The sequence below is a fragment of the Juglans regia genome, chromosome 16, assembly GCF_001411555.2.
Source record: "Juglans regia cultivar Chandler chromosome 16, Walnut 2.0, whole genome shotgun sequence".
Classification (NCBI taxonomy): Eukaryota; Viridiplantae; Streptophyta; class Magnoliopsida; order Fagales; family Juglandaceae; genus Juglans; species Juglans regia.
Window position 1 is genome coordinate 3,698,867 of NC_049916.1, and position 12,537 is coordinate 3,711,403.

At 37.4% G+C, this 12,537-nt stretch overlaps 1 protein-coding gene across 1 annotated transcript; it reads right to left on the reverse strand.

Annotated features, from left to right (window-relative positions):
* Positions 1 to 1,112: 1,112 nt before the first annotated feature.
* Positions 1,113 to 11,799, reverse strand: LOC109012441. The gene is made up of 5 exons (XM_035686501.1): positions 10,316 to 11,799; positions 9,361 to 10,109; positions 9,186 to 9,275; positions 2,056 to 2,820; positions 1,113 to 1,692 (listed from the first exon to the last, which is right to left on the reverse strand). The coding sequence occupies exons 1-5, from the start codon at positions 10,422 to 10,424 to the stop codon at positions 1,555 to 1,557; spliced, it is 1,851 nt and encodes a 616-aa protein (XP_035542394.1). The 5' UTR covers positions 10,425 to 11,799; the 3' UTR covers positions 1,113 to 1,554.
* Between the last annotated feature and the right edge of the window lie 738 nt (positions 11,800 to 12,537).

Sequence of the window (12,537 nt, forward strand, 5' to 3'; positions counted from 1 at the left end):
CCGTACCGGCTGGTACGGTTGAAATTTTTCGTATCGGCCGTTCGGCCGGTACAGGGACTATATCCATTTCGTACTGACCGATATTTCAGCCAGTGTTTTTTTTTTTCCATTTTTTCAAACTACAAATTTATTTTTTAACCCACAATTCAGATTAGACTATTTATAATTTATATATATATATGTATTTATATATAATTTATTTATATATAGACTATTATTTTGAAATATAATTTATTTATATATCGACTATTCCGAAATGTTATCCCGAAACGCTATCTCGAAATGGTACCGGTATCGAAATATTTCATTCCAGTACTTTGACTGGTACAGCGTCCGGTACGGTATTCAAAACATTGGTCTCAACTCAAGTTTATAATTTTTTCAATGTATGTTCATTTTATAAATCCATAATTCTTCCATATATATATATATATACACACACACACACTTACATATACATGTATTTATTATATTACTTATTAGTTCATATATACATATAAATATATATATATATATATAATATAGTTAATCTCGATACGGTAACAAGTACGCAACGGTACTAAAATATTTCATTTCAATACTTAAACTAGAATGATCAACTTGAATGAAATTTAAAAGATTGATATAGTATAAAAAATTAAAACAATAATAACCCGAGAAATTTATCAAAGAAATAGAGGAATTTAAGAATCAAATTGCTTTGAAACGTCTGTTAAAGATCCCGCAATAAGAAGATGCTCATTGAATTTGATTCTGTTGGAATGATGGTTAAAGATCTTTAATTTGACGGTAGGTGACCAAAAGTCACATGCTGGAAGAATTATGCACCCTATTTTTTACTCAAGATCGGAGGTTTGCTCGTTAGAAAGCCATATATATAAGAAGTAAATTCCTTAAATAGAAGAGCCTCGTAAGTCGTAACCATTTTGACAAGCCTCAGCTCATGCAAACAACGCCTACCAATCAATCCATTGATTGGACTGCACATGCTACCACGATAAATAAAATTATTAACTAAACTTCTATTTCCTTCTTATTCGTGTAGGCTAGAGCTATCTACATTATAAAGCTCCACCCAAAAGTACTTCAAAAATATTTATATCAACATGAGCTAAAATAAAAACGAAGACTTTCTGATTTCCTTTTTTCCGTAAAATTTACCAAAAACAACATAAGCTTTATCTTGTGGAATTGAACCCCTATTAAAAGGAAAATGATGAAAAAAATAAAACCAAAATACCCCCCAAAAGATGCTTTTTCCAAAGCACCTTCCACTTCAGACAAAACATCCCCTAACCCTAATCCCATCCCAGCCAGCCAACCTTTGAAACCTGAAAAAAAAAAAATCAAAAAAGAATTCCCCGTTTTAGGAGGCAGGATTGGGGCACCTTCGACTTATTGCATTATGCAAAATGCAGACTTCCAACCAAAACCCAACCTCTTCTTTCATACTCATCGGCTTCTTTTAAAACCAAAGAAAAGAAAAATAGAAACCATATCTGCCATCAAAAATGGGAAGTTCTTGGCTCTCGTGGGCGAGGGAGGTGAAGGAAATCAAGCTTGGGATCCAGAGTCAGGTGGACCCAACTCAGCGGATGCTCCACCCAAACTAGTCAAATGAGATTCAGACAGCTTTGAAACAATTGGCTGCATGCCTCGGCAAACTTTAAAGGACGGCCTCCGTTTCACACACTGCACAAAAATGTGTACACAAAATCAGTGAACTGCATTGCTAAATTGTGGCACCAAACATCTTATAATAGCTTTTTCTTCTTTTCCTCGTTTCTTTTCTAATTTTCCTCATCTTATAATAGCCTTTTCAGTTTCATATCTTGGTACTGTAAGAACTCTCCACAGTTGAATTCCACGTGGTCACCAACCATTCAAACTAGTTCAATATACCCAAGAGTGCAGTAATAAACACTAATCCCCTTCCCCTTAAAAAAAATGGAAGGGACAAAATAACAATTCCAACCAATTATTTATTTGATTGGATATTTTGGTTAATTTAGGACCCAGAGTTAGCTCCTTAGCTCCAAGGCAAGAATTCTTTACCTCTTGATAAAAGGCATTAATCTCCTCCTCTGTGAGGCCTTCGTCCTCACCAGAATTTTCCTCCCAGCCAAGGGAACGAAGGAAAGCAGCCTCTTCCTCATCTGGATAAACTGTTTCACTGGAACTCATGTCATTCTCTCCAACAGCAGAACACCTCTGAATGTCATCTACACAGGTATCACCATTGCTAGTCATCTCAGCACCATTCTCAGTTGCATGAGGACTTGCAGAGGCAGTGATAACTACCCCCATCACTTCATCAGATTTCTCCATGGTGGGAGATGTAATAATAGGGCCCGAATCTGGGAGAACCGTTGGATTATTCATTGAAGTTTTCTTTTTTAGAAGATTAAAGAAATCATTCCGGCTTTGTGATTGAGACAAGGACGGTTTTCTTTCCAATGTAGATCCAGATTTCAGATTCAGTGCAGCTACCTTGCGTTCCAGAGAAGAATTCCTATGGTTGTGGGGACTCCTCAATGGAGTAGGGGCAACAGATGAAGTAACTGGAAGCTGGCTATCTTCTGCCTTCCCAGTGGGGTTGTTTATTGGACTAGAAACATCCTTCGGAGTATGGGAAACACCATTTTCCCATGTTGGCTTCAGTACAAGAAACTTCCCATGAGACGTCTTTAGGGCATCAGACTTTACATGCCCACCACGAGGAGATTGATTAGCAAGTTGTGAAGATGAGGACTGAAGCTGTCCACTTTTAGCAGCAACATTTGCATCAATTGTTCTGACCACTGTTTTGGAATTGAGGGACTGAAAAGAAAATTAGCATCAGACAACCTAATCAGAATCCTGATGTGCATGAATGCATAGACTGACAGATAGGTAGATAGATAACAATAGCTAACTCCAGATATAAACTACAAATGAGTGCAATAGCTAACTCTAGATATAAGCAATAGCTAACTCCAGATATAAGCAAATGAGTGCTTGGATTACAGAATACGGGAGGGAGGTTCAGGTGTTCTGTGCAAGCTTGACATGGAGAAGGCATGTGATCATGTGAATTGGGAATTTCTTTTCTACCTGCTTGAGAGATGTGGTTTTGGGGATCGGTGGATTGCATGGATGCGTCATTGTATTTCAACTACCCGGTTCTCAGTTCTAATTAATGGCACACCTGTTGGTTTTTTTTATAGTTCAAGGGGATTGCAGCAGGGAGATCCTTTATATCCTCTTCTGGTTGTTATAGTTATGGAGGCTTTAAGTAGGATGGTGCAAGCTGATGTTGGAGGAGGGTTCTTATTGGGTTTTCAGGTGGGCAATGTTGTTGGTGGCCCTGTTAACATTTCACACCTTCTTTTTGCAAATGATACGTTAGTTTTTTTGTAAAGCAAATAGGAGCCAGATCCAAACTTCACGAGCATTGTTACTCTGCTTTGAAGCAATGTCAGGGTTAAAGGTGAATTTGGGCAAGTCTGAGATGGCTCATGTGGGGGCGGTCTTTAATATTCTCAGTTTAGCAAGACTTCTGGATTGTAAGGTGTCATCTTTCCCTGTGAAATATCTGGGCCTTCCGTTGGGAGCAACCTTCAAGAATAGAGCTATATGAGATGGGGTAGTGGAGAAGATAGAGAAAAGGTTGGCTGGCTAGAAACGAATGTATTTATCAAAAGGGGGCCGTCTCACTCTAATCAAGAGTACTCTCACTAACCTTCCCACTTATTTTTTATCTTTGTTTCTTATGCATGTAGGGGTGGTGAACAAAATGGAGAAACTCTTTAGGACGTTCTTATGGGAAGGTATGGGAGAGGAGAAGAAATTTTATTTGGTTAGATGGAAGATTGTATGTGCCTCAATTGTGAACGGGGTAGGGAGTGTGTAACTTGAGAACTTTTAATAAAGCATTATTGGGAAAATGACTTTGGAGATATCATTTGGAGGGGGGTTCATTGTGGAAGAATATTATTGACGCCAGATATGGTGTCGATTGGGATGGTTGGTGTTCTATAGAAGTGAGAGGGAGGTATAGTGTGGGTTTATGGAAGTATATAAGGAAGGGATAGCCATGTTTTGCAAATCAAATTCGTTTTGTAGTTGGTGAGGGAATTCGTATTAGATTTTAGAGGGACGTGTGGTGTGGAGACCACGCTTTGGAAAAGGCTTTTCCGGCCTTATACCATATTGGAATGAATAGGGAGGCTTCAGTGGCAGACGTGCGTTTATTTTCTCATGGTGTGCACCAGTGAAATATTATTTTTAATAGGGATTTACATGATTGGGAATTACCAATTGTTTCAGAATTTTACAGCGCACTATACTCCACGGAGCTTCCTATGGCACAGGGAGATAGTTTGAAATGGAGGTCTAATAAACACAAGATATGTACTGTTAAGGTGTATTATGGCAGCTTGACAATGCAACTTGATATTACGCCATTCCCCTGAAAGAGTATTTGAAGGTCTCGTGTGCCTTCAAAAGTAGCTTTTTTTGTTTATAGTACTGCTCTAGGAAAGATATTGACCACGGACAACTTGAGAAAGAGAGGATGTGTACTGTTGGATTGGTGCTACATGTGCAAGAAGAATGGAGAATCTGTGGACCATCTCTTATTACACTGTGAGGTAACAAGGGTGTTGTGGGATGAGATCTTTCAAAGGGTTGATGTTGCTTGGGTTATGCCTATGAGGGTGGTGGATTTGTTGGGTTGTTGGTCAAAGATACAAGACTGCCATCAAGTAGCAGCAGTGTGGAAAATGATTACATTGTGTATTATGTGGTGCACTTGGACGAAAAGGAATGCACGTTGTTTCAAAGATAAGGAACGTACTTTGCCCGAGCTGAAGAATTTTTTTCTCCACACTCTAATGTGTTGGTTTTCCACCATTGTTTTACATGGGGATAGTGACAGTGTTCAAGATTTCTTGTCTTTAATTTATCGTTCTTAGAATGTAATTAGGAGTTCTTATGTATACTTCATGTGTACCAAGGCTATGCCTATTTCATTCATATATATAATATCTATCTTTTATTGATAAAAATAAAAAATAAATAAAATAAATAAATAAATAAATAAAAGATCTTAGACCACCAATCACAATCCATACCACCATGCTTCACACTTGGAAACAAAAAAAAAAAAAACCAATTCTTGTAATGTAAAAATCAACATCCCAATAACGATTCTAAAAAAGTTACACAAATCTCATCTTTACAACACACCTTCACCAGTTTCAAACTCCTTTGAAAGAAAAGCTTAATAACCACCAAGGAAAATCAGTTCATATATATTTTTCTATGAAGAGGAAGCCCAGAGACTTGTAAATGCAACATGTCTCTTACCCAGTTAAACCTTGGACCCATGCAAAATGCCCACATCAAACAAATCAAGTAAATCCTTGGCTTTTCACAGATGAAACATGGACCCTAAAAATTGTTTGCACCCAAGGGTTCGAACCTTAAACCTAGGGCTGAGCACCGACTGAATCGGAGTCGGTATTCAGGAAATCTAACAACTCCGACTCCAACTTACATAGGCTCCGATCCGACTCCGATTTATCGGCTCGGATTTGGGCTTTTTTGGCCTTCATATTTAGCCCATTTTTAAACAAGACTTTACATATAATTGATCATTTTTTGTGGGCTTTCAAGTTTACTATTTAAAAATAAATTAATTAATTATTAAAAAAAAAAAACAGATTTTAGATTTGAAAAAAATATTTCATATGCTATGCAAACGTGAGAAATAAAAATAAAAATTTAAAGAAATTAAAAATATACACTAGGCCCTTTATACTATTCTTGATATACCATATCATTCATAACTTCATATTAGAGTCTCAGACTCCCAAACCAACTAAAAACAATAAAATGATTGTTCAACCATCTAGTCAAGGCCCAAGGCCCCAAATAACAACTAACAAGTAAGAGCAACCATGAGCTATTATGGTCCAATGGCAATGTCCATCATCCAATCATTCACTACTAAATAAATTACGAATAGGAAACACAACCAACCACTCAAATACAAGGCAAATATTGTATTAGAATCTAGTTACATGCTACTATATTAGAATCTAGATAATAAATAAATAAATAGTCTTACAATATATATACATTATACATGGTACATGACTCACTATTAGCTAGTCAAGTTTCATCTACCCTAATATATGTAATATGTAAGATAGTGATACTATGATGTGTAGTGTGTACATGTAATTGATTATTAGCCTATTAATATTATTCTTTAATAATTATCACATTGATTTGTAGTCTATTAATATTCTTGAACTGAACTATATAAGTTCTTAGACTTTTTATAAGTATATAAATACTACATGTTTTTATTAAAGTCAGAGTCGGAGGTCAAAGTCGGATTCGAAGTCGGAGCGGAGTCGGTCAGACAGCAAATCCGACACCAACTTTAAATGAAAAAAAAAAAAACTCTGACTCCATTTTATCAGAGCTCCGACTCCACAGTACAAAGTCGAAGCAGAGTCCAAGTCCGAGTCCGAGTCAAATTTTCAGATTTTTGCACAGCCCCACTTAAACCGAGGAGAGCATACTACCAAGACTAAGGTCCTTACCACTTGAGCCAACTCCTCGGGATTAAGTTTGTTTTAAAAATATAGGAAGTATGCTCTCTAGGCAAAAATGTTTGTTATTCCTATCTCATCCATCTTGTACCACGCATATGATTATTATCTATGCCATTAGTTTAATCATTATCTAGAAGGTGTTTATTCTAAGTAGCAGCTCAAAGTGAAACAGCACCAGTTTCTAGTCTTGGCATCAAGGACAAAAACAAAAATGTATATAAAAAACTAGTTCAGCTATCAACCAAAAGCGTTCATATGATAAAAGGTCAACAAAATTATTTTTTGATAAGTAAGAAGGCCAACAAATTTAAATATCACACTGTACTCCTCTACCCTCACCATGCAAGCACCAATGCCCTGACGCGGGGTGGGGGGGAAGAGAGAGAAATAAAGGGGAGGGGATACAAGGGAGGGAGAGAAAGAAAATCACATTTATCTCTAACTTCACTGAGCCAAAAGCTGAATTCGTTTAACAAAATAAATGAGACACGCATGAAAGAAGATGAAAATAATCTATAAATATTTACTTCTAGTTGCACTAAACCGTAAATAAGGTTTCCTTTTATAAAACTTCGGAAAAAAATGTGATACATACTAAAAATTAAATCTACCCATGAGCAATGGTTTAATAACAAGATGATATTATGATAACAATGAGGTTAACACAAATCAAATTACCATTTAGAAATTTCTACTTTTATGTAAATAAGAACAATTCAACAAGGCCTCATACAGTCCTACCAGCATACTGAATTTTATTTATCTAATTTTGTTTTCTGAGTCAGTGTTTACAACATAAAACAATCACCAGAAACAAAATCATCTGAAGTATGTGGCAAGCATGCATAATGCATCCCAGCTTTCTGTTCAAATAAAAGTTTAAGCTACCGCAGCAACTAGTGATCGCAACGAAGAAAAAATGTAAATAATTTCAGGGACATCAAGCACCGTCAATGTGCAAAAAATAAGGTGAAAAATAAACGCCACTAGCAGGCATATAATAGGTAAGATAAAGCAACATCTATTGGTTGCGAGTGTCTGTCTACCCATCTCTATCTAGTACTAGTTGTGAGCGTCTGTCTAAACAGAGTGCTAGCTCATGGTCTTCAGTTTTTTCCACTATTTTTTTCTTATGCCAAGCTACATTATAATAATGAAGTCACCACAATTTCTCCTCGTCTATGAAAACAAATGTAAAAAATTAGAAAATCAAATAAACAACTTAAAATAAAAGAAAATTGAAATTATGTACATATTATGGTAAACTACTCTCAGTTTTAAAATATAGAAAATTCATTAAACATAGGTTAAGCTTCAAGAACAAAAAATAAAATAGATGTTGAAAATTCCTAGAATATATATGCATGGATAGCCATAGTGAACTCTTTATTACTTGCAAACCCAAAGTTCTAAAAAGGCCACAAACGCCTAAATCTTCCTCTGTTATTTTCTTTTCACTCTAAATTCAAGTGTATATTGGGCACTGGGAGCTAGCAGCAACACAAGATGGATTCACCTTCAAAACGGGATAACTATACTTCTACCCAGCTTTACAACCCAAGGAACAAATGCATACTAGAAAGAAGCCAATTATATAAACCTTTTTTTTTTTTAAATACATGGGGGAGGGGGGATTCGATCATTGGTTCTCTTAGTAAGAAACCAAGGTGTTGTCAATTGATCCAAAAGATCTTGGCACCAGTTATATAAACTTACACTATAGCAACACACAAGTAATTATAGAAATCTACATTGTAAGTCTTTATACACACAATGTGCTATTCAGCACGCCATGACAATTTTTTCTTCTTTTGCTTCAAATGAAAAAGAAAAATAGTTCTACTACATACAGTCACTTTTGCGTTCTCCTTGCACACTACACTGATGTGATTGACCAAAACAATTATTTTATATTAAAAAAAAGTGACGCAACCAATCACATTAGTGGAGTACGCAAAAATGACTGCACATAGAGTTTTTGAAAGAAAAATTGACAGTGCTGCATAGCAAAATTGACGTCTTTGCAGATCTCTAAGAGCACCTATCCAAGAAATTTGACTTTCAATCCCCCCCCCCTTAAAAAAAGGGATATGAAAACAAGGACAAACAAAGATACACAATCCCTTCCAAATGCCTATGAAAATCAGATGAGTACGTGATTTATTTCGAAGAGGTAAAGGCGACAATGCTTGAATAACTTATGTCAGCTACAAATCTAGCATCATTTGTTCATTATCCATCCTAAATCTTACAATTACTATACTGTTCCTGATGACCCATTTTTTGGTTTCTTCTGATACATTGAGAAGAGCTATTTAAGTTGCAGAAGATAATATGTTCCTAACTCAAACTACTGACGTTGGCTATCCTATACAATTTTAAAATTTTTTATAACTAATAGCATGATATCACATTCCAATATTCAGCAGGAGATAAGCACAAAAAGAACAGAAATTTAATTAGAAAATTACAATCTAATTTATAGGCTAACAAACATCCTAAAATCGTCTGATATATTAAAAGATTCTTCCTTCAATTAAACTAGCATCCACAAGCATCTTATGGAGATCCTCTTACCGAAGCTTTAGGCATTGAAGGTGTGACCGGTATTAATTGCCTCGACTGCTTAATAGCCAGTTCCTCCCGTCTTTGTGTATTGACAGAGACCTACAAGTAGAAGAATGGTGTCTTATTAACTCAATCACAAGAGTGAATATATAGATTCGGAGGCTCAGGCAACCTGTTCAATTACCTGAGGAGCAGTACTAACTCGTGGTGGAGCCTGAGCCAATGCTTCAGCCATATTAAGACCAGTCATCACACTCGGAGCCCCAGATCCTGAGGTGGCGGCAACAGTCTGTTGAACAGACGAGGATCCTCTACTACTGCTGCCAATAAGGGTCGGCACCTCTGCAAGAGCTGATGTCCATCCCTCCCCACCAATCAGAGCTGTACTACCAACAACTAAGCTCTGAACAGCTAAGCTCAGGCCAGGAGATGAAACTCTTCCTATATCAGGTGCTCCTTGCCTTTCTTCTGTTCCAAGTGAGGGAAAATCTTTCTCAAACACCGACTTTGGCATACTAATACCGACACCACTTCCAGGAAGCACCCCATTGCCATTGTGATTGCTACTGCTGCTGTTTTTAGAGTCCACAGCAACTCTCCGGGGCAGTGGCTCGCCCTGTTTCCTGGATACCATCGATTGAGAACGCCACAACTTGTCCTTCTCTACCCTACTGGGAAAGATGCTTCCAAGAGCATCAGGAGAATCATGGTCCCAATGATCCCTCAAGCTTGATCTCTCTTTTTCCTTCTCACGGTCCTTGTCACGGTGACTTCTATTAAAACTACTGTATGCATGCTTTGCAGAACCATTACTAGAACTCTTCCGTGAATTTGATGAAGATGCCCGTTCCAGAAAAGCAGAACGTGGGGCATCAAAATCACTCGTCCCCTTAGAAGTTCTAATTCTTGTGAGAGGAGCCAATGAAGTACCATCTGTAGCAATGATAGCACAATATTAAACATGCCTAAAGACTTAAAATGACTTTTTTAACAATACAATTGTCCAAAGCACCAGCTTACTGGGCAGCTAAAAAATATATATACATAATTACATATACATAGTAGCCTGGGCACATATGCATATGTCTATTTTCAAAAGCAACATAATGGTATGTACGACTTGGCAGGTTAAAAAGTACCTGGGTGAGAAGCAATTGAGGCAGAATTGGGGGCTGAACTGCCACCCCCAGTAACACTTCCAGCACTTCTCAACCATTCTGGAAATAATGTGGGTTCACTTCTTTCCATAAGGAGCACTGAACATGATCAGAAATAGAAACTAAAAAAATACTTCTCACCTTCACCCGCTCAACCCTTTCCCCACAATTGTTCTGCACGGAATTACAAAGTTGTAAAAGTTATCCAAAATTTCTTTGATAAGAAAGTTACCCAAAATTTCTTTCCCCAAAACTGCTATACTTCATCTTCTCCACCAATAAAGCCGGTCAGTTCTCCAAAAACACTAACCAATATATGTATTGATTAATTCTTCAATACTTTCACAACTGCGTATGCCCTCTATATGTTAATCAAGATAATACACTTTCAGAGGAACGACCGAGAGGGAGAAAACCACCAGCCCTCCAACAAAATCACTGAGCTGTATCCCAAACCCTAGTTTCTCCCCCCACCAAACCACCAGCCCTGCTTCACAATCACCGCCACGTACGGAAGTAACTGCTCCAACTTCACTCACCTGTAGTTTTGTGAACTTGAGAGGTTCTTTATCAAACCCAAGTGTTATAGTCTCTATTTCTCAGTAAAAAGAACCAGGATTTTCACATGTGAAAACCAAGAGCACGGGAGCGAAGGCAAAGGCTAGATAATGGTATTCAAGAAAAAGCGTATCTTCGCCTCCATCTTCGATTAAAGATGGATTGGGAGGTGATAAAGAATCTGCTCAGAAGACCCTCATCTCTACGGGGGTGAAAAAAAGAACCGATTCGCAAAAATATAACTAATGCAACAATGAAGGAAGAACAATAAGTTCCGGAATTCTTAAACAGGAGTTCACTCCCATCAAACAGAGCAGAAACCCCAACGAATGAACGGAAATTATATAGTGTGAAGGCCAAGCAAATGCCTAAAAATTAGAAACCCTAAAACCTCTGCATGCGAGTGTCTGTATGACCGCCAAGACCTAGGGTTCGAATGGAGCAAAATTCTTCCGCGAAATACAGGGAATTTCAGAGAGGCACTCACTCAGAGAGAGAGAGATGGAGAACTAACCCTAGCCTCCGCTCCGCCGCCAATGAAATCACGCCAAAAATAAAAACGTAACCGCTTCAAAACCCGCCTCAGTCTATTCTCAACCACAACAGCAATGCGCTTTTTCCACAAAGCAAAACCAAACAGGGAGATTTCAGACTGTGGAAAGCGAAAGCAAGCAGCGGAGAAAATCGGAAGAAAAATGGAGTAGTATCCGGGTTTCGGAATAAGCTATTAGGGTTTCTGTTTTCGTGCGAGTGGGAAATATCGAGAACGAGAGCAAGGGATGGACTATGGAGATATGTAGAAGAGAATGGGGGCAAGAGTGGGTGTGAGATTTCTTGTTGGTTTTGTTTGTCCAGTGGGGGAATGAATGAACGAAAAGTACGAAGAACAACCTCTTCTTTCTCTGCTCTTCCACTAAAACCAGGATTTGTTTATTTATATTTTCTTCAAAAATAAATCCCTATTTTGCACCAATTTTAAACTTTTTACTTGATTTTCCTTTAGAGAATATCTTCTAACCAATAAAAGGGCCGAGTACAGCCGCTAATAACATTACACCACGTAGCTCACCCATTAGACTAGGACTTGTTTGGATTCGCAAGTCATTTCAGCTCATCTCAGTTCATCTCAACTCATCTCATTACTATTCATTACTATTCAGCAACTTTAACTCACAAGTCTCACTACTATTCACAACTCATCTCATTACTATTCACAATCCATCTCAACTCATCTCAACTCATCTCAAATTATCTTCGAATCCAAACATCTCCTAAGAATGGAACGCACTGCACTGCACCGAAACCCACGTCCCTCCCTCACTCTCGTGTCTCTCTCATCAAATTCCTTGCCCCTTAACTCAACGTCGATGCCGTGAATACAGGTGATAAATCGTCGATCGGATTGACCAGACCGATCGTTTCATTAGATCAAGACTTGGTCCGGTCGGTCTCAATCCACATTTTAGAAGATTAAAAAATTTCAATCCGGTCCACAGTTCAGAATTTTTTCAGACTAGACCAAATCGAATGAAAAATTAAAAAAAATATATATATTTTTTTTACAGAATAATTATACAATTAACAATATAAAATTTTAAATATATTGTTAACAATTCTATGAATTAACTAATATATAATATCAATTA